Source organism: Ranitomeya variabilis, chromosome 1 (genome assembly GCF_051348905.1).
Source record: "Ranitomeya variabilis isolate aRanVar5 chromosome 1, aRanVar5.hap1, whole genome shotgun sequence".
Lineage (NCBI taxonomy): Eukaryota > Metazoa > Chordata > Amphibia > Anura > Dendrobatidae > Ranitomeya > Ranitomeya variabilis.
This window is the reverse complement of record NC_135232.1, coordinates 119,056,682-119,081,792: the sequence shown is the minus strand read 5'-3', so window position 1 is coordinate 119,081,792 and position 25,111 is coordinate 119,056,682. Positions and strand designations below refer to the sequence as shown.

Genomic DNA, 25,111 nt, shown 5'->3' with positions numbered 1-25,111 from the left:
AAAGCAGCACTGCAGTGTAAAGCATGCCAGGAAAAAAAGATGGGTGTGTTATGGTTTTACTCTGGTGCAAGAGGGCTAAGAAGCAGGGTGAGGTAGTGACATGAAGGGGTTGGCCACTACTTTTTATTGATAACCTTAGCATAGGCTATTAATAGCTGAACAGTGGGGTACGACACTGCCGATACATCCCCGCCGATCAGCTGTTACCAGCACTGGCTGGAAGTTCTTAGATAATACTGGAGCACAGCAGCGCCTTCAAAACTATGGTGGCCACTACGGGGTACTGCAGGTCTGCCCCTCATTCATTTGAATAGGGATTGGATCTGCAGTACCCGCCACGGCCACTGTAGAAGTGATGGCGCTGCTGGGTTCCGGTAACAGCTGATCAGATTGTGATATCTTCTCCGCAGGATGGGCCACCAATAAAGAAGTATTGGCCGACCCTTTACTGATAACATTGCAGGCTGTAAATGCATGTTTCTCAGACGAGCCGTATGATGTGGCTCTGCACCCGGCGTAATAACATATGCGGCAAATGACTGATATATGGCAGTAGGATTTTCCTATTATAATAAAGGGACTAAAATATATATTTCTAGCAACCAATGGAATGTCTTTGTTTTTATTTACCATTTCTTAATTGCTTACTTGAAATCTCTATTTAAAACAGCACTTTGTATAATTAATTACCATCAGTCGGAGTAATTGTGAACACTGTGTGTGCTCTTACTGCCATGTAAGTGTTGCATTGGGACCATAACTGATAACATTGATTATTGTACAGAGGAGCTGCCTTGCCAAGCCTTTGCCTTTTATTCCTAAATTACCAGCGTGCTAATTAATAATAAACTATAAATGGTCTATTACTCAGTGCAATTATTTTTAGTAGGTTCAATTAATGATTGTGTTTTCTGAGTTGATGGCCATTGAGGCTGTGCATGAAAATCTGTACATATTTATAGTGGTAAGAATATGATGGCATCTATAAGCCAAACACGCAAGTGGCCCCCTGTGAGTTATATGCGCAATGTGCAGAGCTATCCTTCCTGAGGAGCACATGAACTTCAATGGGCAATACCATAAGTTGTTTAAAGGTAATGTGTCACTTTGAAAATATCTTTTTTTCTGCACGGAGCTTTAAGACACAGTGAACAGACTGATATACAGATTTGTAAGAAAAGCTTCAGTATAATACCTAGCATTATAATCTAAGAAACCCATTTTATGCCCAAGAGTCCAATGAGTGGTCCTAAACTGCAGTGGTCAGCCTACCTGACACTAAATGGATCCACTAATGAATGCGTGCAAAGGTCGCTGTGAAGGCACAATGTGTTATGCAGCCTCTGATGATAATGAGACTATTGAAAAGTCTTAATGAAAGAACAGGAAGAATTAATTTAAAGTGAACCTGTCACCCCCAAAATGGAAGATGAGCTAAGCCCACCGGCATCAGGGGCTTACCTACACCATTCTGTAATGCTGTAGATAAGCCCCCGATGTATCCTGAAAGATGAGAAAAAGAGGTTAAATTATACTCACCCAGGGGCGGTCCAGCTGCGGTGGACGTCGCGGTCTGGGGCCTCCCGTCTTCTTTCGATGACGTCCTCTTCTTGTATTCACGCTGCAGCTGCGGCACAGGCGTACTCCGTCTGCCCTGTTGAGGGCAGAGCAAAGTACTGCAGTGCGCAGGTGCCGGGAAAGGTCAGAGAGGCCCAGCGCCTGCACACTGCAGTACTTTGCTCTGCGCTCAACAGGACAAAGTACGCCTGCGCCGGAGCTGCGGCAGGAAGACAAGAAGAGGACGTCATCTGATGAAGATAGGAAGCCCCGGACCGCGACACCCATCGGACCGGACCGCATCGGGACCGCCCCTGGGTGAGTATATTCTAACCTCTTTTTCTCATCTTTCAGGATACATCGGGGGCTTATCTACAGAATTACAGAATGCTGTAGATAAGCCCCTGATGCCGGTGGGCTTAGCTCAACTTCCATTTTGGGGGGTGACAGGTTCCCTTTAAATATCTATAATCTATTTATTTATATTATACAGATTGTGATATGAAAAAGAATTTGCCAAAAACAACCCGATTTTAAACAGGTCATTTTGCGATTCCTTTTCCTTACATTCCCTTAAAAAATGTTATTGGCAAAATCACAGTCAGAGCAAAGTGCAGGACTGTTGATTTCTGCTGCATCCATCTAATGGGTCAATGATGAAATGACCACATTCAGCTCTGTAGATGTACATGGCAAAATATAAAGCCATGCAGAGTTGAATACAGGACTATACACAAAAGCTAATTTAAATCTCTGATTTGCTTGATAATGTGGCAAATATCTTTCCTGGATGCAGTTTAACTGTAAAGTACGGTATAACAGAGCTGTGTTAACATATTAAGGTTGAAGGAAGACTTTGTTACTAACTATAAGTCCATCTAGTTCAACTCATAGCCTAACCTAACATGCCCTAACTTGTTGATCCAGAGGAAGGCAAAAAAAAACCATGTGGCAAAGAGTAACTCCACCATGGGGAAAAAAATTCCTTCCCGACTCCACATACGGCAATCAGACTAATTCCCTGGATCAACGCCCTATCAAGGAATCTAGTGTATATACCCTGTAACATTATACTTTTCAAGAAAGGCATCCAGTCCCCTCTTAAATTTTAAGTAATGAATCACTCATTACATCATACGACAGAGAGTTCCATAGTCTCACTGCTCTTACAGTAAAGAATCCGCATCTGTGATTATGCTTATACTTTCTTTCCCCCAGACGTAGAGGATTCCCCCTTGTCCCTGTCTCAGGTCTACGAATAAAAATGTCATTAGAAGGGTCTCTGTAGTGTCCCCTCATAAGTTTATACATTAAAATAAGATCACCCCTTAGCCTTCGTTTTTCCAAACTAAATAAGTGTAATAACCTATCTTGGTATTGCAGACCCTTCAGTCCTCTAATAACCTTGGTCGCTCTTCTCTGCAAGTGTAGGAAGCCTGTACTGTTTTACAGTTATCAGTCGTCCAGCTACCAGCACAGCATTGAGTTTTCAATTCAGAGAAGTGAGACGAGTCAGGAGCATGCAGGAGAGAAAGGGGCCTGCAGCACTGAGTAGAAGCAGGGTGTTGCTGGGAATTGTAGTTTCTGCAGTGTAGATGAAAGATGCAGACTGAGATATAAAAAAAACAAAAGTACAATAAATTATATGTTGAGCTTAAGGCTTTGTTTTGTGCAAAGATGCAGTCCAGAAAAATGCACCAAGCTGTGTGCAGGTCATTGTATTTCTTTGGACATCATGACGTTGTGTTGGCTGTTGCTCATGCTGCTGAGATTTTGGTGTTCTTGTTCCTGGAGGAGCCTTCTCTGCTCCTGTGATTTGCGTGGAGGATGTAAAGTGTGAAAGTGTTTGCTTAGTTTGCACCTGTAGGTTGTAATCAAGTATAATCTTGTAATCAGAACTGATGTATTCACTTTATCTGTGGCTGGGTGCTTTCAGTGTCTACTTCTAGCGGAGACGGCTAGATTTGTGTTCATGTGGCTAAATATCGTATATGCTAAAGATAAAGAAGGAACTCTTTCAAGGTCCTGAACGTGAGTGTATAAAGCCTCTGTATAACACAGATCTTGTACTATAAATTAGCTTAGTTGCATAAAAATTCTGTTGTGCTGTATACTCTGAATGCTGCACACATTGTACATGAACTGAGAAGAAAACAAACTGCAAATCTTCAGATCATACAAATTTTCAGGCAGTATAGTGTTTTGGGGGGATTCGACAAAGCTTTTTCTCCAGATTTCTGACAAGAAAAGCCACAATTTTTTTTTTTCTTTTTGCGCAACGCAAGGTTCATCATCAAACAACCATCGGTCAGCTGTCTATCAATGGCCACAGTTGACCCAAGTAAATAGACCCCAATAGCCAATATAGTGCAGGGAAGGACTAAATGATAACAGCCAAGGGACCCGTCCACACTTGTGTCCTAAGAACTATGGGACAACTGTAACAAACATAGATTATGGTTTATTTTCTTTTGCCTAAACCGAGTGTTCACTGTTTATGTAACCTATAACCATCAATCACTAGTTCTGGTTGAAGTCGTCCATTGTATGACAGCACTACCCGTGTGACCCATTGACACAGAATCCTCACACACAAATGTGAGCATGGCCTGAACGGCTTTTCATGTTATTTCTCTCATTTGGACTTTCAGTTTTCCAGTGTGTAAAACTCCTAGATCTCTGGGCTATGACAGATTACTCTGAAACTCTGGGGTAACAGCATGTCCCATGATTTAGGATTTTACTTGGACCCTGTTGGTAGAAGTAGACTACAATGAACGTTTCTGACCCCGCTCCAGCAGACGATCTCGGAGTGAGATGATTTTGTAGGACTCGCTACAATAAATGTTTTTGGCGTTCTGTACAGATTACTCAAGCATTCTTCTGGGGACGTGTATTGCTAATGCTGCTGTATCTTATGTATTTTTATTTCTCGTTCCCTCTGGCTCTCCTTATTGCTGCTAGCTCAGCAATCCTTCTCCATACATTTTTAATGCTGTTCTATGTAGGATGGTTTCAGGTCTGGAGATTAGTTGCGGTTTAACAAGTGTGTTGTAAGAGATATCTCTCTAGGACTCTGAGATGCTTGAAGGATATGCTCCACCATGCCACATATGATATTGTGTGTTTGTGTGTATAAATATGTGTGTGTGTATATGTGCATGTATGTATCTATGTGTGTGTATGTGTGTGTGTGTGTGTATGTATATGTGTATATGTATGTGTGTGTGTATATATATATATATATATATATATATATATATATATATATACATACATACATACATACATACATACATACATACATACATACATACATACATACATACATACATACATACATACATACATACTCATGGCCAAAAGTATTGACACCCCTGCAATTCTGTCAGATAATACTCAGTTTCTTCCTGAAAATGATTGCAAACACAAATTCTTTGGTATTATTATCTTCATTTAATTTGTCTTAAATGAAAAAACACAAAAAGAATTGTCCTAAAGCCAAATTGGATATAATTCCACACCAAACATAAAAAAGGGGGTGGACAAAAGTATTGGCACTGTTCGAAAAATCATGTGATGCTTCTCTAATTTGTGTAATTAACAGCACCTGTAACTTACCTGTGGCACCTAACAGGTGTTGGCAATAACTAAATCACACTTGCAGCCAGTTGACATGGATTAAAGTTGACTCAACCTCTGTCCTGTGTCCTTGTGTGTACCACATTGAGCATGGAGAAAAGAAAGAAGACCAAAGAACTGTCAGAGGACTTGAGAAACCAAATTGTGAGGAAGCATGAGCAATTTCAAGGCTACAAGTCCATCTCCAAAGACCTGAATGTTCCTGTGTCTACCGTGCGCAGTGTCATCAAGAAGTTTAAAGCCCATGGCACTGTGGCTAACCTCCCTAGATGTGGACGGAAAATAAAAATTGACAAGAGATTTCAACGCAAGATTGTGCGGATGTTGGATAAAGAACCTCGACTAACATCCAAACAAGTTCAAGCTGCCCTGCAGTCCGAAGGTACAACAGTGTCAACCCATACTATCCGTCGGCGTCTGAATGAATGGGTTGCTTTGCTGCCTCTGGCACTGGACTGCTTGACCATGTGCATGGCATTATGAAGTCTGAAGACTACCAACAATGCAGCATAATGTAGGGCCCAGTGTGAGAAAGCTGGGTCTCCCTCAGAGGTCATGGGTCTTCCAGCAGGACAATGACCCAAAACACTTCAAAAAGCACTAGAAAATGGTTTGAGAGACAGCACTGGAGACTTCTAAGGTGGCCAGCAATGAGTCCAGACCTGAATCCCATAGAACACCTGTGGAGAGATCTAAAAATGGCAGTTTGGAGAAGGCACCCTTCAAATATCAGGGACCTGGAGCAGTTTGCCAAAGAAGAATGGTCTAAAATTCCAGCAGAGCATTGTAAGAAACTCATTGATGGTTACAGGAAGCGGTTGGTCACAGTTATTTTGGCTAAAGGTTGTGCAACCAAGTATTAGGCTGAGGGTGCCAATACTTTTGTCTGGCCCATTTTTGAAGTTTTGTGTAAAATTATCAATGTTTGCTTCATTCTCTTTTGTGTTTTCTCATTTAAGACAAATTAAATGAAGATAATAATACCAAAGAATTTGTGTTTGCAATCATTTTCAGGAAGAAACTGAGTATTATCTGACAGAATTTCAGGGGTGTGAATACTTTTGGCCATGAGTGTGTGTGTGTGTAAATATATATGTATGTGTGTGTGTGTGTGTACACACACACACACACACACACACACACACACACACACACACACACACACACACACACACACACGCTGCTCAAAAAAATAAAGGAAACAAGGAAACACTTAAACAACAGAATATAACGCCAAGAAAATCAAACTGTCCACTTAGGAAGCAACACTGTTTGACAATCAGTTTTGCATGCTGTTGTGCAAATGGAATAGACAGCAGATGGAAATTATTGGCAATTATCAAAACACACTCAATAAAGGAGTGGTTCTGCAGGTGGGGACCACATCTCAGTACCAATGATTTGTGGCTGATGTTTTGGTCACTTTTGAATGTTGGTTGTGCTTTCACACTCGTGGTAGCATGAGACGGACTCTACAACCCACACAAGTGGCTCATGTAGTGCAGCTCATCCAGGATGGCACATCAATGCGAGCTGTGGCAAGAAGGTTTGCTGTGTCTGTCAGCATAGTGTCCAGAGGCTGGGGGCGCTACCAGGAGACAGGCCAGTACACCAGGAGACATGGAGGGGGTCGTAGGAGGGCAACAACCCAGCAGCAGGGCCGCTACCTCAGCCTTTGTGGAAAGAGGAACAGGAGGAGCACTGCCAGAGTAATGCAAAATGACCTCCAGCAGGCCACAAATGTGCATGTGTCTGCACAAACGGTTAGAAACCGACTCCATGAGGATGGTCTGAGTGCCCAATGTCCACAGATGGGGGTTGTGCTCACAGTCCCACACCGTGCAGGACACTTGGCATTTGTCACAGAACACCAGGATTGGCAAATTCGACACTGGCGCCCTGTGCTCTTCACAGATGAAAGCAGATTCACACTGAGCACATGTGACAGACGTGACAGAGTCTGGAGGCGCCGTGGAGAGCGATCTGCTGCCTGCAACATCCTTCAGCATGGGCAGTTTGTCAGTAGGTCAGTAATGGTGTGGGATGGCATTTCTTTGGAGGGCTGCACAGCCATCCATTTGCTCGCCAGCGGTAGCCTGACTGCCATTAGGTACCGAGATGAGATCCTCAGACCCCTTGTGAGACCATATGCTGCTGCTGTTGGCCCTGGGTTCCTCCTAATGCAGGACAATGCCAGACCTTATGTGGCTAGAGTGTGTCAGCAGTTCCTGCAAGATGAAGGCATTGAAGCAATGGACTGGCCCGCCAATTCCCCAGACCTGAATCCGATTGAACACATCTGGGACATCATGTCTCGCACCATCCACCAACGTCACGTTGCACCACAGACTGTCCAGGAGTTGGCGGATGCTTTTGTCCAGTTCTGGGAGGAGATCCCTCAGGAGACCATCCGCCGCCTCATAAGGAGCATGCCCAGGCGTTGTAGGGAGGTCATACAGGCACATGGAGGCCACACACACTACTGAGCATCATTTCCTTGTATTGAGGCATTTCCACTGAAGTTGGATCAGCCTGTAACTTCATTTTCCACTTTGATTTTGAGCTTCATTCCAACTTCAGACCTCCGTGGGATATTAGTTGTGATTTAGGTTGATCATTTTTAGGTTTTAATGTTCTCAACACATTCCACTATGTAATGAATAAAGATTTACAACTGGAATATTTCATTGTGTTATCTAGGATGTGCGACTTTAGTGTTCCCCTTATTTTTTTGAGCAGTGTATGTGTGTGTGTATGTATGTATGTATGTATGTGTGTGTATATAGAATATATATATATATATATATATATATATATATATATATATATATATATATATATATATATATATATATATATATATATATATATAATTTATAATATTCGGGGAGAGGTGTTTTAAAGAGTCAGCCACTTTTTCTGTCACGGTTATATTTTACAATCAGCTTATGTCATAACAGAATTGGTGTTGAACATAGCGTCCTGATTCAGCTATGATTGTATATATTAGGTGTTGGTAATGTGTAATTTTATGATATACTCAATGCGGTTGAACTTTATTACGCCCTCATGAGAAGGAAGGGTTTTCGGTGATGGGTCCGTAAATATTGTGTATATGTGGAATCCTCTTTGAAGCTGGGTTTCATGAAAATGCTGCACCACTGATCTATTACAGCCTCTGTGTATAACTGTACATGGCAGACTGATTAATGAGTTAAAAGTGAATCTGTCAGTGAGTTAATTTACTGACAGTGCTTGTGACCCTAATCTCTCCTGCATAATTCTTTAAGATGGTTTATGACCACATCTAAGTAGAAAGTGGAGTTGTTTCTGCTGTATAGTGCAGTGCTTTGTCACTTACCAATTCACTCTAATTACATCAGTCTCTTTTTGTTTTTCCAGATTAGCTCTATATGTGTATGAGTACCTGCTACACGTGGGGGCACAGAAGTCCGCTCAGACGTTTTTATCAGAGGTGAGTCATTTATGTAATGTAAATCACTGTTCAATTTGTCTGCAGCGCCTCCACTGGGGAAAAGAAGTATTACACTGTGCCTATTGAAATCAGTTGTCTGTGTTACACATACATTATGGGAGTCAGATTGGCAGATAAACCATTTCTATGCCTTGTACCCATGTTTGGCTGTAGTAGTAGATTTCAGACGGTATTGTCTGCGGTATTACATTTCTGAAAGTTGAAGTTGATCAAGTCCACTTCAGTTTATCACCACTACTTTGGGGAATAGAGATCCTACATCTTCATGTTTTTGCCCCTTTTTTATGTTGAATCTTGAATTGCTTCAAAATAATAAATATACATAAAATTATAAATTAGCCGTATATACATAAAAAGAAACAGTGGAAAAAACCCATCATCAGCCAGCTAAAACTTCATTACTTTTGTCATGAACCCGTTCTAGTAGGTGAGAGGATCATCTGCTGCACATCTGACGCGCTTCCAGTCACTTGGACTCCTATTCTCAGATCATATAAAGTCTACCCAGCCATATACATTCTGTTCCGATGGCAGGCATTTTTCCTCCGTAGCTCTCCCTCTCCCAGCCGCACGCGCTGATATATTCCTACCCGGTTCATTTTAGCATGCATCTTTAACTTTTGCTTACTGCCTGCTTTTCCTGCTCCATGGCAGATGGGTCAGCCCATGGGAGAGCACAGCGAGGTTTGTGTTCTACAAGAGAGCATTTAGAAGTGCTGAAAATACATAAGTTGGGAAAAGTGGTTTATGAGTTATTAACGGTGAGGTTGAATAATCATCACTGCTGTCTACACTAATCCGAACGCTTTAGGATCTTCCCTGTGCATTTCTGTCATTCTTTCTCCAGTCCATATTCATTAGCAGGCAGCACTTTCTGGGAAGCGGCGTTATCCATTTCACACTGTAGGAATTGTAAGTACCATTAAATGAGTGCCCATAGTGTGCAGCCGCCCTCTATTATGTATGAGGCTTCATAGATCATGGATCCCTCATCGTTGTGTGAACGCTTAGGACTTCTCTGTATACAAAATTTGGGATGCCTACTTTTAAGTATAAAATTGCTCCTTACCAGCTTACTCCTAGTGTCCTTTTGGCACTGCACCTCACACTTGCTCTCCGGACACATTCACTTGGCATGATAGGACCTGATCTCAGGATAGGTGCCATGTTTTAAATAAATATATTTCAATGGAGCCGTATTTCCCATTGTAAACATTTATTGCATTTCCACAAGATACAGCATAAATGTCTAATAACTTTGTGTCTCCTCTCTGGACACCTGGCACAGGGTCGCCAACCTTTATCCCGGCTGGTGGTGAGGCCGTCTCTGCATCCAGCTAGGGAGTAAAGTGGTGGCCGTGCATTTGAGTAGCTCTCATTTATTTCTGTGAGAGTTAAAAAGAATCCAAGGTTCAGACCCCACCAAGGATAATATCTGTTAGGAGTGGGTATGTTCTCCCCGTGTTCTCCTGGGTTTCCTCCAAGGTCTACGGTTTTCTCCAACACTCCAAAAACATACCGATAAGGAACTTGGATTGAGCCCCAATGGGGACAGTGATGACGATGATGATGATGTCTGTAAAGCGCTGTGGAATTAATGGCGCTATATAAGCGAGTAAAAAATAAACAGCGTAGTAACAAGCTCACATCTTTGAGCTGTGGGAGTCTTCAGGATGCCACGGTCTTCACTTGCTTTCATGTATCAGCACAGCTGCGATCCTGCGCTTATCTCCACTTCATGTGTTTTCCTCATTTTTAAAGACTTATTGGGAGCAGAGAAAACAAACTCTAGATACTTTCTGCCTTGTCCACTGCAGAGCTAGACCTTCTGCTATCACTAACCCTGAGAGAAGCCATCAGAAGCAGGAGCTCTGATGAATTTGTAAAAATAGTATTGCAGGTAGATTAAAGGATTTTTAGACACTCAGCAGCAGCAAAATAGTAGAAAACGGTTACTGAAGATTATTAAAAAGTTGCTGAAAACAAGTTATCACATATCTGCAGATTATTGAGATCAGTGAACGTCCCACTGCTGGGACCTGCACCGATTGGCAGAATTGGGAATTGTTATCAAAATGATACTGTAGGTTATGCAGCTAACTGCGGATCCATTCATTCTCTATGGGGCTTCCGGAAAAAGCAAAGCCCACTGCTCAGCAGCACCATGGAGAGTGAATGTAGCAGAGGTTGAGCACGCACACTGCATCGCTGATCTAACAAAAGCTAAGTTCCCCATTCTGCTGATTGATAGGGGTCTCAAAGGTTGGATCCCCACAATCAGCAAGTACCTATCCTGGGTAAGTGTTAATTTGTTTTCATTGGGAACCTCTTTAACTTTGGTTTTAGGAGGCATATGAACATAACAGACCATCTGTCCATTCTCTACTGAGTTGCTGGAAAAAACAGAGTGCAGCGCTCTGCAGCACCATGGGGGGGGGGGTGAAGGGAGCAGTGGGTGAGCATGCGGGTCAGCAGCGGATGAGCATGCAGGTCAATAGCTGCTGAGCATGTGCGACACTTTCCTTTGAAACCGAGAGAAAAGTTCTCCCTTCTGCTGATTGGTGGGGTCTCAACATGTTATCATCTATCCTATTCTGGATAGGTGACAACTTGTTTTCACCAGACAACCTCTTTAAAGGGAATCTGTCACCTCATTTTGGCCCTATAAACTGCGGCCACCGGCATCGGGCTTATCTACCGCATTCTGTAATGCTGTAAATAAGCCCCCAATGTAACCTGAAAGAGAAGAAAAACAGGTTAGATTATACTCACCCAGGGGCGGTCCTGCTGCGGTCCAGTCCGATGGGCATCGCAGGTTCGGGTCTGGACACGTGACAGAAAGCAAAGAGGAGGACGTCATCCTATGAAGATGGGAGGCGCTGGACCAAGATCGCGACTCCCATCGGACCGCGCTGGGACCGCCCCTGGGTGAGTATAATATAACCTGTTTTTCTCATCTTTCAGGATACATCGGGGGCTTATCTATAGCATTAGAGAATGCTGTAGATAAGCCCCTGATGCCGGTGGCCGCAGTTTATAGGGCCAAAATGAGGTGACAGATTCCCTTTAACTTTTCATTTAGGAGGAATATGAAAATTTAAAAAAAAAATGTATAGAATTGTGCATAGTTTTTAAGTATTTTTTTCTGATCAAGGGTCTTAATATACACGCAACATATGCAACTTCCTTTTAGTTATTGCAGTGTGATCCTCACAGCTATTTGTTGCATGTGGGAGACCACCCTTCATCAGAAGACCACCCTTCATCAGAAGATAAAATTAGTGGCAGATTTGGTTTGTAAATTGCAGGAAGAGCGATCAATGTTAGTTGGGTGCAGATAAATGGCTATTGACCAAACAAGTGTTCTAAGGTGTATATACCGGCACCAAAGAGGTGATTTGATATTTCATGGACAATACAAGTATTTGCTAAACAGACATGTCAGGAGCTGAGACAGATTAGATAACAGAAAACCAGATCCTTGTGTATGCCTCCTAGATTATTCTTAGCCTGGAGTCTAGAACACGTGTATAACACGTGGTGACCCAAATGGCAGATGAAAGCACAGTCTGCATGTTTGTAGCTGAAGGAAATGTGGAATTTGTGGGGTTCTGACATTATGTATCTAATTTGCAGTCTTTGCCCCAGATGACTGACGGCCACTAATGGATTCACTCCCTGTACTGGATTGTAATTTTTTTAAAGTGTAAATTCTGGAATTTTAGTAACTGACCCTAATAAAGCTGGTTCTGGATTTGGTATGTTACTTTTTGTAAACTTTATATGTGCTTCCCGGATTGTTGCATTCTTCCCGGTGACTCATCATCATGGATGTCGTCTTTGTTTTCTTTTCATAAACTCCTACTCGGGATCTTCCAGTATCTTTTAGCCGTCTAACCTATTAATTCTCGGCTGTACAATTAGAAATCTTTTCCCCACACCCCCTTACCAAATTTACTGTAAAGACTGTTGACACCCCGATGGGCTTTGTACGATTTATCTTGCTTTTTCTTTTTGAATACAAGAGCAAAATCTTTCGTGGCTGTTCAGAGGCTTGTAAATGTGTTCAATAAAGAGGAGTTTCATAACCTCATAAAGCACGTGCTATAGATGGCGGCTGTATATCCGTATTGTACCGCTCTATGGTTTATAATATACTCTGGGATGGCTGGATAAAGTGCTCCATTTGAGATTTATACCATATCAGTGTTTCTTTTCATTGTGAGACTTGGTTATATGCTTGTATATAAACTACGTGATGACACTTAATGGTTATGACTCTTGGATGTAATGAGACTTGGATGTAATTGTTGGATGTGAGGCCGTTCTTCACAACAGTCCGAACCCCCGCTGCCTACCCATTGTCTTTCATCTCTCTGACTTCTGAATTCCTATTTTTTCCATATGGACTAATTCTGTGGGTTAATATTGTAATTTTAACCTCTTACTTACCGAGACAATTTTCACCTTATTCACCAGGACAACTTTTTAAAATCTGCCCAGTGTAACTTTATGGGGTAATAACGCTGAGTGATTCTGAGATTGTTTTCTTTTTTTTTTCGTGACATATTGTTCTTTATGTTAGTGGGAAATTTAGACCTTTATGTTTTGCATTTATTTGTGAAAATTTAGAAATTTTGGCTATTTTATTTTGCACTTTACAAACTTTCAATCTTCATATCCTTAAACCAGTTAGTCACGCCATACAAAATAATTAATAAACAACATTTTTCATGTGTCTACTTTAAATCTGCATCATTTTTTCAGACTTTAAGAGCACAAGAAAATGGACCCCACTATTTGTTACCTGGATTCTTCTGAGTGCGCTGATGATCCACGTGTGGTCAGAAACCTCAGGCTCAGAATGGAAGGAGCACCATTTGAATTTCGGAACATAAATTTGGCTGAAATAGATTGCAGGCTCCATGTCGCATTTTCACAGGCCCCTAATGCATCCAGACAGGAGAAAACTCCCACAAATGACCCCATTTTGGAAACAATACCCCTCAAGGATTTTATCCTGTGTTATAGTGAGCATTTTTAACTCGCAGGTACAACACAGAATTTGATAACATTAGGTCGTCATATTGAAAATGTTCTTTTTTTAAAAAAGTTTTTGCCCCGAATTTTTCATATTTGCAAGAGGCAACATGAAAAGGTAGACAGCACAGTTTGTTGCCCACTTTCTTCTGACTATGATGGTACCGCCACATGTAAAAAAGTTGTGTTTGGACACAGCGGGGCTCGTAAGGGGGAAAAAAGTGTCTTTTGGATTGTAAATTTGTCTGGAATAGATTGCAGACGTCATGTCTCCTTTGCAGAGCCCCTGAGGTACCAAAACAATAGAAACCCCAACAAGTGACCCCATTTTGGAAAACTAGACTCATCAAGGAATTTATCTAAGGGGTTGTTGAGCTTAATTCACTTGCTTGTGCTTCACAGACCTTTTTGAAATGTGAATGTGAAAATGAAAATTTTGTTTTTTTTCTGCTAGAATATTGTTTTAGCCCCAAATTTGTAACTTTTACAATGGATGACAGGAAAAGACAGACCACATAATCTGTTATGCAATTTCGTCTGAACTTTACGATACCCCATATGTGGTCAGAAACTGCTGTTTGGGCACATGCAGGGTCTGGAAAGGAAAGAGTGCGATTAGATTTTTGGAGCATAAATTTGTCTGAAATTGATTGTGAATGCCATGGCGCATTTGCTGAGCCCCTTACATACCAAAACGGTAGAAAACCCCCCCCCCCCACAAGTGACCCCATTTTGGAAACTAGACCCCTCAAGGAATCTATGGGTGTGCTGACCATTTTTAACCTACAGGTGATTCACCAAACTTTATAACATTTAGATGTGAAAAGGAAAAAATTACTGCTTTAGCACAAAATTTATAATTTTCTCAATGGGTAATAGGAGAAAATGTACCCCATAATTTGTTCTGCAATTTTTACCCAATATGTGGTTGTACACTACTATTTGAGCACACGGCAGGGATCGGATGGGAAGGAGCACTACTTGGCCTTTAGAACGCAGATTCCATTTGAATTGATTGTAAGCTCCTTTAGCTGAGCCCCTAAGGTGCCAAAACAACAGCATAAACCCCCCAGGTGACCCCTTAGACACTTCACTGCTTAAGGAATTCATCTAGGGGTGTATTGAGTATTTTGAACCCATAAGTGCCTCACAGAATTTTATACCATTGGGACGTGGAAATATGACATTTTAGTGGTAAAAGTGTAATTTTTCTATTTGCTGCAAATTTGTCAGGTTCACGAGCCAATAGGTAAAACTGGACCTACAATTTTTCCCGAATGCAATGCTGCCCTATATGCTGTCAGAAATTACTGTTAGGCCACACGTCAGGGCTGTGATGGAAGGAGCGCCGTTTGGCTTTTGGAGCCCTAGAATAGTTTGCGCCATTGCGTACAACGTTTGCAGAGCCACTAAGGTGCCAGAACAGCAGAAAAACCCTATTGTAGAAATTGCACCTCTCAGTGAATTAATTTACGGCTGCAGTGACTATTTTGTAACACGCCAGGATTTGTAGGCCCCCAAACATTGTGCCCAGCTAATTTCTCTTTAGCAGTGGGCACAGGAGGTAGCCACAGCAGCCTCCTGTGACCCTTTGCTCCACCGCTGCCGCACCCACACCTCAGCCAGAGACGGTACATCCAGACTATAAGACTCACCCCCCCTATTTTTCTCCACGTTTTTGGAGGAAAAATGTGAGTTGTAGTCTGAAAAATATAGTATTATATAGTCATTACAGAGTGATCTATTTCCATTAATATGCTTGGACACCGCACTCTGTGAACAGCCAGCTTCTTTAGCAATTATCTTTTGTGGCTTGCCCTCCTTGTGAAGTGTGTCAATGACTGCCTTCTGGACATCTGTCATGTCAGCAGTCTTTCCCATGATTGTGGAGCCTACTGAAACAGACTAAGGGACCTTTTTAAACGCTGAGGAAGCCTTTGCAGGTGTTTTTTGTAATTATTTTTATTTACTGAGTTAATGACTTTTGGGTTTTCATTGGCTGTAAGCCATAATCATCAACATTAACGGAAATAAACACTTGAAATAGATCACTCTGTTTGTAACGACTCTATATAATATGAGTTTCACTTTTTGTATTGAAGAACTGAAATAAATTAACTTTTTGATGATATTCTAATTTTGTGAGAAGCACCTGTAGATCCAGAGCATTGTCCTCATGAACTCTGGGGATCCCAGCAATCAGACACTTAATGGGGCATCTGTTGCAATTTTGGTAATAATCCCTTCACCAAGACCCATGTGCGACCAACTCTCCATTTAATCTGGGATGGCGAGGCTTGTGGAGATGAGCGACGTCTCCCCTCACACCTTTGGGATGTCTCTATCCTGTTTAGAGTTACTCTGTCCTCTGTCACACATCTACACAGGTAATATTAGTACCAGGGATTATCTTGGAATACTTCTGTGGTCCAGGCTTTATAATATCAATATACCCACTAGTGGATCCATTTAATGCTTTTATCTTCTGAGCCACAGTTTATGACCGTTTTTGATTGCATTTCACAGTGTATGGTGATTCTCTTTGGTGGACATTGAGTGTCAGTTTATACTGCTTAGTCTGGAGTTTCACTCTTGCTCAATGCTATGTGTTTTCTGGAATATTATTATTATTATTATTATTACTCCATTTATTCCTTGGCACTTTACTTGTGAGTAGGGGTATACATAATAAAAAAAACAATACAGTCATGCCTGGCCCAGGAGGAGAGAGGACCCTGCCCGCGAGGGCTCACAGTCTACAAGGGATGGGTGAGGATACAGTAGGTGAGGATAGAGCTGGTCATGCAGTGGTTTGGCATATCTCTGCTACTCACAGTCTATATACTATAGACCATTATATACTCGAAAAGTTACTTGACATTTATTGATTGATTGGTTATTATATATATTTATATATTTTTCTCTTTTTCATTTTAGATAAATAGCAGTAACACCTTTCTCTTCGGATTGAGAAGTGTCTCCCCCTACTGAGCACTCTGTTATTTTAATGTTGTCTAAATATTGATTACCGTAATTATTTTTATTCTATGGTTCTCTTCCCTTGACCGAATTAATATTAGCTTGTATATGATGTTAATATGAAGTGCCATTAATCTAATATATGGACTCTATTTGATAATTGATATACATTTGATAGCCAGCCAGGGAACATGTTGCTCAGGTGACTAGCCCATGGGGCTTCTTCCATCCCCACTCTCCTGGATGGACGAGTCTCTCCCTATACACACAGCGGGCAGGGAGAAGCCTCTGGGCCCCCTGGGCTAGTCACCCCTTAGGCTAGTCACCCCCTGGGCTAGTCACCCCTTGGGCTAGTCACCCTAGTAGTACATTCCCTGCCCCCTTCTGAAACTCTGCTGCTTTTCGCAGTAAAAAATGCCTGCCTGGAATGACTGAGCGGAGCTCTGCCTCAGTCCGAGCAGAATATGGGCAGCATGAATCTGCCGTCAGGCTTCCTTATAAAGCTTTTTATTTTTCCACGTCTTTCTTTTCCCAGTGTTCACATGTCCATAATGAAGCATGGTGTGCTATACCCAGCCTCCTACTCCTCGCTCCTCATAGCCATTGCTACCAGTGTGCCATGCTGTCAGTGTCTGTCCGCTCTGGCTGCAGATATGTGTGGCTCAATGTGTTTTCTAGGCACTGGGGCTAAATGAGTGCGTGTTGTGTTCCTCTGTCTTCATGCTGTTTTTTAGTGAAGGCGTGCAGTCTTACGCATGCAATCAGCGGCCATTTGGTTCTGGTCCCAATCACATAGGAGATTGATGGCCTGAGACCAACATGTGCGGTGATTTCACCAGTTGGTGTTCAAGTCACCAAAAGCCTTAATTCATAGATAAACGTAGCGTAAAAGAATTACGATGGATCCGAGGATGGCGAGAAGTCAGTTTCTATGTTCCTTTTCTGTGTAATAGTCGTTGGTGTGTGTAGCATATATAATACGTACACACTTGTTCTTCTTCATTCCAGATAAGATGGGAGAAAAATATCACATTGGGCGAGCCCCCAGGATTCCTACACTCTTGGTGGTGGTAAGTTGACTAAAACATTTTTTTTATCCATTCTTCAAGAGTTTCAATGAATTGAGTCAGCAAGAGCAAACATTTACGAGTCAAAATGCAAAAAATAAAAATGTTTAAAAAGAAAATTGTCCAAAATGTTTCAGAAGTACAACCTTATATAGGTTTAGGAGCATTGTAGTTGGGACTTAGTTTGATACTGACCCCCTTCAATGATCCTTAATGGAAGGTGGCGATGCAAAAATGGCATCAGCCGTGGAGCAGCATCACCAGCATTTTTGAATGACCGGAGCTGAGCTCTGATTGCTGATATTAAACAGTCTCTGATAGCGGCATTTATATGGAAAATGCAAATCATGGGGCCCAGATCGGTTCCCATCATAGAATGGGACCTGACTTGAATGGGTGAGTGTCACGTGATTTACAGAAGAAACTAGGGCACGCTGTTATTCTTTTCACATGCAGATTCAGTCTGTGAAAGAAAAAATGCTTACCTGCACTACCCCATTGAATAACATTGGTCCGGGTGCCGTCCGTTTTTTTACGTGCAGTACTCTGAACAAGAATACAGTCATGTGAGCGAGCCCATAGGTCGGAAGGACAGGGTTTTCACTATATACTGCAATCCTGTGTTATTGCAAGCTACAGTATAAACGACTGATTTCAGATACAAGTCCCAAAGGTCACTAAAGAATCCAAAATATTAAAAATGCAAAAAGTTATTTCCCCCATTATGAAGAATTGAAAAACTAAATAGATTTGTTATCGTTGTGTCCATGAAAGTGTAATCTATGAAAACCTAAAATCAATTAACCCAATCAGTAAATATGACTGTAAACGGAAGTTTTTTTTGTTTTTCTTTTTATCCTTGCTCTTCTCTAGAAAAAAATGCAATAAAAACCTTATATATATATACAGTGTCTTGCAGAAGTATTCGGCTCCCTGGAACTTTTCAACCTTTTGCCACATATCATGCTTCAAACATAAAGATACCAAATGTAAAATTTTGGCGAAGAATCAACAACAAGTGGAACACAATTGTGAAGTTTAACAAAATTTATTGCTTATTTTAAATTTTTGTGGAAAATCAAAAACTGAAAAGTGGGGCGTGCAATATTATTCGGCCCCTTTTACTTTTAGTGCAGCAAACTCACTCCAGAAGTTCACTGTGGATCTCTGAATGATCCAATGTTGTTCTAAATGCCTAATGATGATAAATATAATCCACCTGTGTGTAATCAAGTCTCCGTATAAATGCACCTGCTCTGTGATAGTCTCAGGGTTCTGTTTGAAGCACAGAGAGCATCATGAAGGCCAAGGAACACAACAGGCCGGTCCGTGATACTGTTGTGGAGAAGTTTAAAGCCGGATTTGGATACAAAATGATTTCTAAAACTTTAACATCCCAAGGAGCACTGTGCAAGCGATCATATTGAAATGGAAGGAGTATCATACCACTGCAAATCTACCAAGACCCGGCCGTCCCTCCAAACTTTCATCTCAAACAAGGAGAAGACTGATCAGAGATGCAGCCAAGAGGCCCATGATCACTCTGGATGAACTGCAGAGATCTACAGCTGAGGTGGAACAGTCTGTCTATAGCACAACAATCTGTCGTACACTGCACAAATATGGCCTTTATGGAAGAGTGGCAAGAAGAAATCCATTTCTCAAAGATATCCATAAAAAGCGTCGTTTAAAGTTTGCAACAAGCCACCTGGGAGACACACCAAACATGTGGAAGAAGGTGCTCTGGTCAGATGAAACCAAAATCAAACTTTTTGGCAACAATGCCAAACGATATGTTTGGCATAAAGGTAACGCAGCTCATCACCCTGAACACACCATCCCCACTGTCAAACATGGTGGTGGCAGCATCATGGTTTGGGCCTGCTTTTCTTCATCAGGGACAGGGAAGATAGTTAAAATTGATGGGAAGATGGATGGAGCCAAATACAGGACCATTCTTGAAGAAAACCTGTTGGGAGTCTGCAAAAGACCTGAGACTGGGACGGAAATTTGTCTTCCAATAAGACAATGATCCCAAACATAAAGCAAAATCTACAATGGAATGGTTCACAAATAAACGTATCCATGTGTTAGAATGGCCAAGTCAAAGTCCAGACCTCAATCCAATCGAGAATCTGTGGAAAGAGCTGAAAACTGCTGTTCACAAATGATCTCCATCAAACCTCACTGAGCTCGAGCTGTTTGCCAAGGAAGAATGGGCAAGAATTTCAGTCTCTCGATATACAAAACTGATAGACACATACCCCAGCGACTTGCAGCTGTAATCACAGCAAAAGGTGGCGCAACAAAGTATTAAGTTAAAGGGGCTGAATAATATTGCACGCCCCACTTTTCAGTTTTTGAATTTCCACAAAAATTTAAAATAACCAATAAATTTAGTTCAACTTCACAATTGTGTTCCACTTGTTGTTGATTCTTCACCAAAATTTTACATTTGGTATCTTTGTTTGAAGCATGATATGTGGGAAAAGGTTGAAAAGTTCCAGGGAGCCGAATACTTATGCAAGGCACTGTATCCCCAACTGGTATCAATAAAATACTCAGCTAGATGCACAATAAACAAGCCCTCACATAGCTTAATCATTAGGAAAAATAAAAATGTTACCTAGGAATGTTGTCTAGCAAAATAGCGATACAAGCAAAAAAAAAACACATTTTGTTTTACTTAAATAATAAAATAAAATTGCTGTAAGTTTGGTAATGCCATAATCGTACTGACCTAGGGGGATCATGATTCACAGTTCTTTTTACCACAGAATAAACACTGTAAAAGCAAAACCTAAGAACCACAGCAGAATAAGTTTCAGAATACGTTTATGGGACTTGGAAGTTTTTCCTATTTTCCATTAAATCTTGTGGTAAAATGAATAATAATAAATAATAATAATTTTATTTATATAGCGCCAACATATTCCGCAGCGCTTTACAAATTAAATTAATTGAATCAATTAAAATGAATGGTGTCAATCAAAACTACAACTTGTCAGGCAAAAAAAAATCAAACCCTCATTGTCACGCCTGTAACTCACATTTTCTCAGCACCTTCCTACTAACTGCGTTGACCGCTCTGCTCCTCCCAGTGTCAAGCTACCATGGTGAGCATCTTCTTGCTGGACTCCCAGCACTGCTGCTTTCCCCTGTAGCTGGAGGGTCTCCACCTGGCTGCGGCCGGACTCTGCAGAAATTTAACCGGCTGTGTGATGCAGAGTTTTGCTTCCCTGACCCATCCCCTGCCAGCAGGGTATATATTAGGCAGCATCTCCATGCACACCATGCCTGAACTTAGGTTCCTAGTTTAAATCCTTGTCTGTTGATCTGACAAGGTGCATGTTTTGTTTTGACTCTCCTGTTAGCAACTTGGCTTGCTCACCCGTTTTGTCCTACCTCTCTGCTCCTGTCTGCCCCAACCTCGGACTGTCTGACCATGTCTTTATCTTTGCTTTCGTGTTGTGTCTCTGACCCTTTGGTCAGCTACTGTGGGTTCAGGCAGTGGCCTTGAGTGGCACCTGGTGATTACCCTAACGGCCCAAGCTTACCCTCACCATCAGAGGCTTTAGTGAAGATCATGTAGTCTTAGTTACTCCCCTCCAGGGTAAATCCTGCCAGTGGCGCACTGAGTCCAAATCCATCGCCGTCTCACTCATACGGCTACGTCAACGGAAAAATAAAAAGTTATTGCTCTAGGAAGAACGAGAAGAAAGCCATCCACAGAATGACCGCTGAACCTCAGTGTTCTGGACTATTCTCGTACTGTTTTCAGCACTGTAGAGCGAGTCAGTAAGCGGCCCCCGTAGATTATAACTCGGACCCTGTATCTGCGCCTATTCACACCAGTACATGTGTAGTCACCACTATAGCTCCTCTCATTGCTCATCGATTGCCATATCTGCAAGTGCATCCAAAATCCGAGGCCCCACCAATAAGTGCATGTGTAATGCTTTTATGGAGTCTCACAAGGATTGCTATGAATCATCTTCAGCCGTGTGTGTCTGAGCGCCCCGGCTCCAGCAAGCAAAGAACAAACAGTCTAGATGCCGGGATCATCATTAATATTTCAGTTTCTCAGCTTTAGTAGCCGTTTTACAGCTTCTGTCCTATCCTAGAGGGTAATAATTTGGACTTCATTCAACAGAGTGGAAAATCAAGATGGCCGATGAAGCCCTTTAAGACATTGTGAAGTCATCCTGCATTTTATATTGCATGTAGCCTAGCTTTGTTACAGGACTAAGTATCTCTTTTTTTTCCAGCTTTGTTAAAAAAAAAAAAAAATAGTTGTCCAGGATTAATTTTTATTTCCCCATAATCTTTAAGACACAGAAAATGACAAACCTTCTAATACCCATCCATCATCTCATTGTCCATCCAGCACTACCTCTCCACTGCTGCCCCGGTCATTGACCAGCCGCAATGATGACAACATGACTGCAGCTCAAGTGACCGCTGCAGCTATTCGCGTTCTACATCTGCATCACAGATGAGCCCAGTGATTGGCTGCAGCAGTCATATGCGGTATAGTCATTACATCACCGCAACATTGACTGGAGCAGCAATGGAGAGGCAGTCCTGTACCTGAGGAGGTCCAGTATTGCTTATTTTTTGTATATCTGCAAGTTTTTGGGTTCATAAATTAATCGTATACAACCCCTTTAACATGTGTTCTTACCATTGTGCCTTATTATATTGTCTTAAACTGTGTCTGCTTTTTAAGGTGTGTTTCCCCTGTAAAAGTATTAAAATCCGACTTCTCTGTTAAAGGAAATCTGACCAGGTTTTTGCTATATACTCTGAGACCAGTGTGATGTAGGGGCAGAGACCCTGATTCCAGCGATGTCACTTGCTAGGCTCCTTGCTGTAATATTGATAGATTCACTGTTGCAGATCTTGCAGTGCTCAGACTGCTGAGCTCTGTATAATCCCGCCCACACCACTGATTGACAGCTTTGTGTGTACACTATACGCCTGATTTATCAAAATGTTTTATGTCAGAATTCTGCCGTAAAAGCTTTAAAAAGTTTCAAAAATTGTAGTTACAACCTAAGGTTGCAGAGTTGTGCCTAAATTTTGCAACTTTTGGCATCTTCACACCAGTGTCTCCCGGCTCTGCGAGCTGAGCTGGAGTGGGACAGGGCATGGTGGAGGCGTGTGCCATGTCATCTAATTCATGACGAGCTGTGATGTTCCTCACCCAAGAAATCTCCCTCCAGTACATGACTGGACTGAGGTTTGTGGCGCAGCGCATGGAGGCGCACACCATTCATCAGGCGCTCCAGATTCATGAAGAGGAGTGCACTTCTTCATGAATCATGAGCGTCTGACTCCATCATGCTTCTTCATCAAAACTAACATGAACAATTCTGCTCTTGCTGAATCTGACCCTATAAATTGTCAGAAAGCTGCCAATTAGTGGTGGGGGCAGGATTATACAGAGCACTTGACTAGGAGGCGCGAGGCAGCTTGTCCTGTAGTTATAATCTCCTGCTGATAAAACACTGATTTTTACTGAAACAGCAACACACATTCAAACAAGTGACACATCCCTGGAATCAGTATCTCACCCCCTACATCATGCTGCTCTCAAAACCTGCTGACAGATTCCATTTATCATAATGTTAAACCGTCTTGGTCTCTTCTAGGGCTTGTGCCCCAGCTTCCCAGCAATGGATCAGAATTGTTAACTTCTTGGGTAATCATTCTAATCTCTGCTGTCTATTCAGGAGTCTGGATGGTGGAGTTTCTATTAGGCCACATTCACACTATCAGTATTTGGTCAGTATTTTACCTCAGTATCTGTAAGCCAAAACCAGGAGTGGAACAATCAGAGGAAAAGTATAATAAATCCAGAAGTGGTGACATATTTCTATCACCCACTCCTGGTTTTGGCTTACAAATACTGAGGTAAATTACTGACCAAATACTGACCGTGCGACCGTGACTTTAGACGTCTCTACTAGCCACAAGTAGGAGGTCATTATAGTTATCATGTGTCAAACATTGTGTTTTTTACTGTATATTTGTTATATTTTGAGGGTAGATACTTACAGAAAATGTGCCTTGACTGACACAGACCCCGATTAGTCTTTTACCGAGCCTTGTAACATGACCAGGGATGAATGTCGAGCCAGACACTCCGGTAGGGACCACTCATCAGTGTGAAACCCCCTTAAAGCAACAAGTGGAAAGTCCTGATTCTGTGTAAAGAGAGTTCATTATGGAGTCTTGCAGGCAATGCTCCATGGGAGAAATGTATGCAAATTAGCCCTTTATTTCCTGCTTTCTAGCAAGTTGCATCTAGGAGAGGTACCTAACTTGTAAGTCAGACTCTTGTAAGTCAGAGCCTTGTAAGATGAACAAAAATAAATGTTTTGTCAGAAATCATCTATGGACTTTGTCTCCCTGTGCCCCTCGAGGATCTGCTCCTATGTGATGCTCGGCTAGTGTCTTCACACAGAACCAGTACTCCACCCCCATACCCTAATCGGACTGAAAATTTGCACCAATTAATTCTTCAATTTGTCGATGCACCTGTGTTCTGATACAGAATTCCAGCTGTACAGAGCTAAACGCTAAAATTCTGTGTCGCGCTAAGCGTCTGTACTCCACCAAGTGTGGTGGCTTTATGCAGCCAGGCTCTTGCCAGTCACAGAGCGCTGCATCAGTAATTGGACGCCTACCACTTAAGGAAAATTTATATCTTAAGGTATTTTTTTAAAGTATTCACTTAAAAATAGCATGATAATAAACGTTGGAGAATCATTTGAATGGACAAGCTGTTACATCTATTAACACGTTTGGAAGATATTTTTACCTCCTTTTTCTGTGTTTTTCAGTGTATTTTGGGATCTGTACTGTGCTGCTCCAGAAAGACGAGAAACCTGTGAACATTCAAGTGAAGCAAAGGCCTTTCACGATTACGTAAGTGGCTGCACTTCTCACTGCTCGTTTCATTCAGTATTGTGATTTACTGCTCATTTCACATTTATGTGATCTTACTGTGGAAGAGACGCATTGTGCACCATGTCGTCGTTGTTCTGCGCAATGTTGTTAGGCGCCATGTAGTCGTTGCTGTGCACCATGTCATTGTTGCTGTGTGCCATGTCATTGCTGTGTGCCATGTCGTCATTGTGCACCATGTCATCGTTGCTGTGTGCCATGTCCTTGCTGTGTGCCATGTTGTCGTTGTGCACCGTGTCTTCTTTGTAGTGCGCAATGTTGTTATGCGCCATGTCGTCGTCGCTGTATGCCATGTCATCTTTGCTGTGTGCCATGTCGTCGTTGTGCGCCATGTCATCGTTGTGTGCAATGTTGTTGT

The 25,111-nt window shown here is 41.9% G+C and overlaps 1 protein-coding gene across 3 annotated transcripts in view; it reads left to right on the top strand.

The window, feature by feature from the left end:
- The window catches only part of SSBP2 (single stranded DNA binding protein 2), a 196,710-nt gene that overhangs the window by 50,948 nt on the left and 120,651 nt on the right, over window positions 1-25,111 (top strand). For all 3 annotated transcript variants that reach the window (XM_077288492.1, XM_077288483.1, XM_077288502.1), the window contains exons 2-4: window positions 8,602-8,674; window positions 17,723-17,784; window positions 24,630-24,714. In XM_077288492.1, coding sequence (XP_077144607.1) covers window positions 8,602-8,674; window positions 17,723-17,784; window positions 24,630-24,714 — 220 coding nt within the window. The remainder of the gene's footprint in view (window positions 1-8,601; window positions 8,675-17,722; window positions 17,785-24,629; window positions 24,715-25,111) is intronic.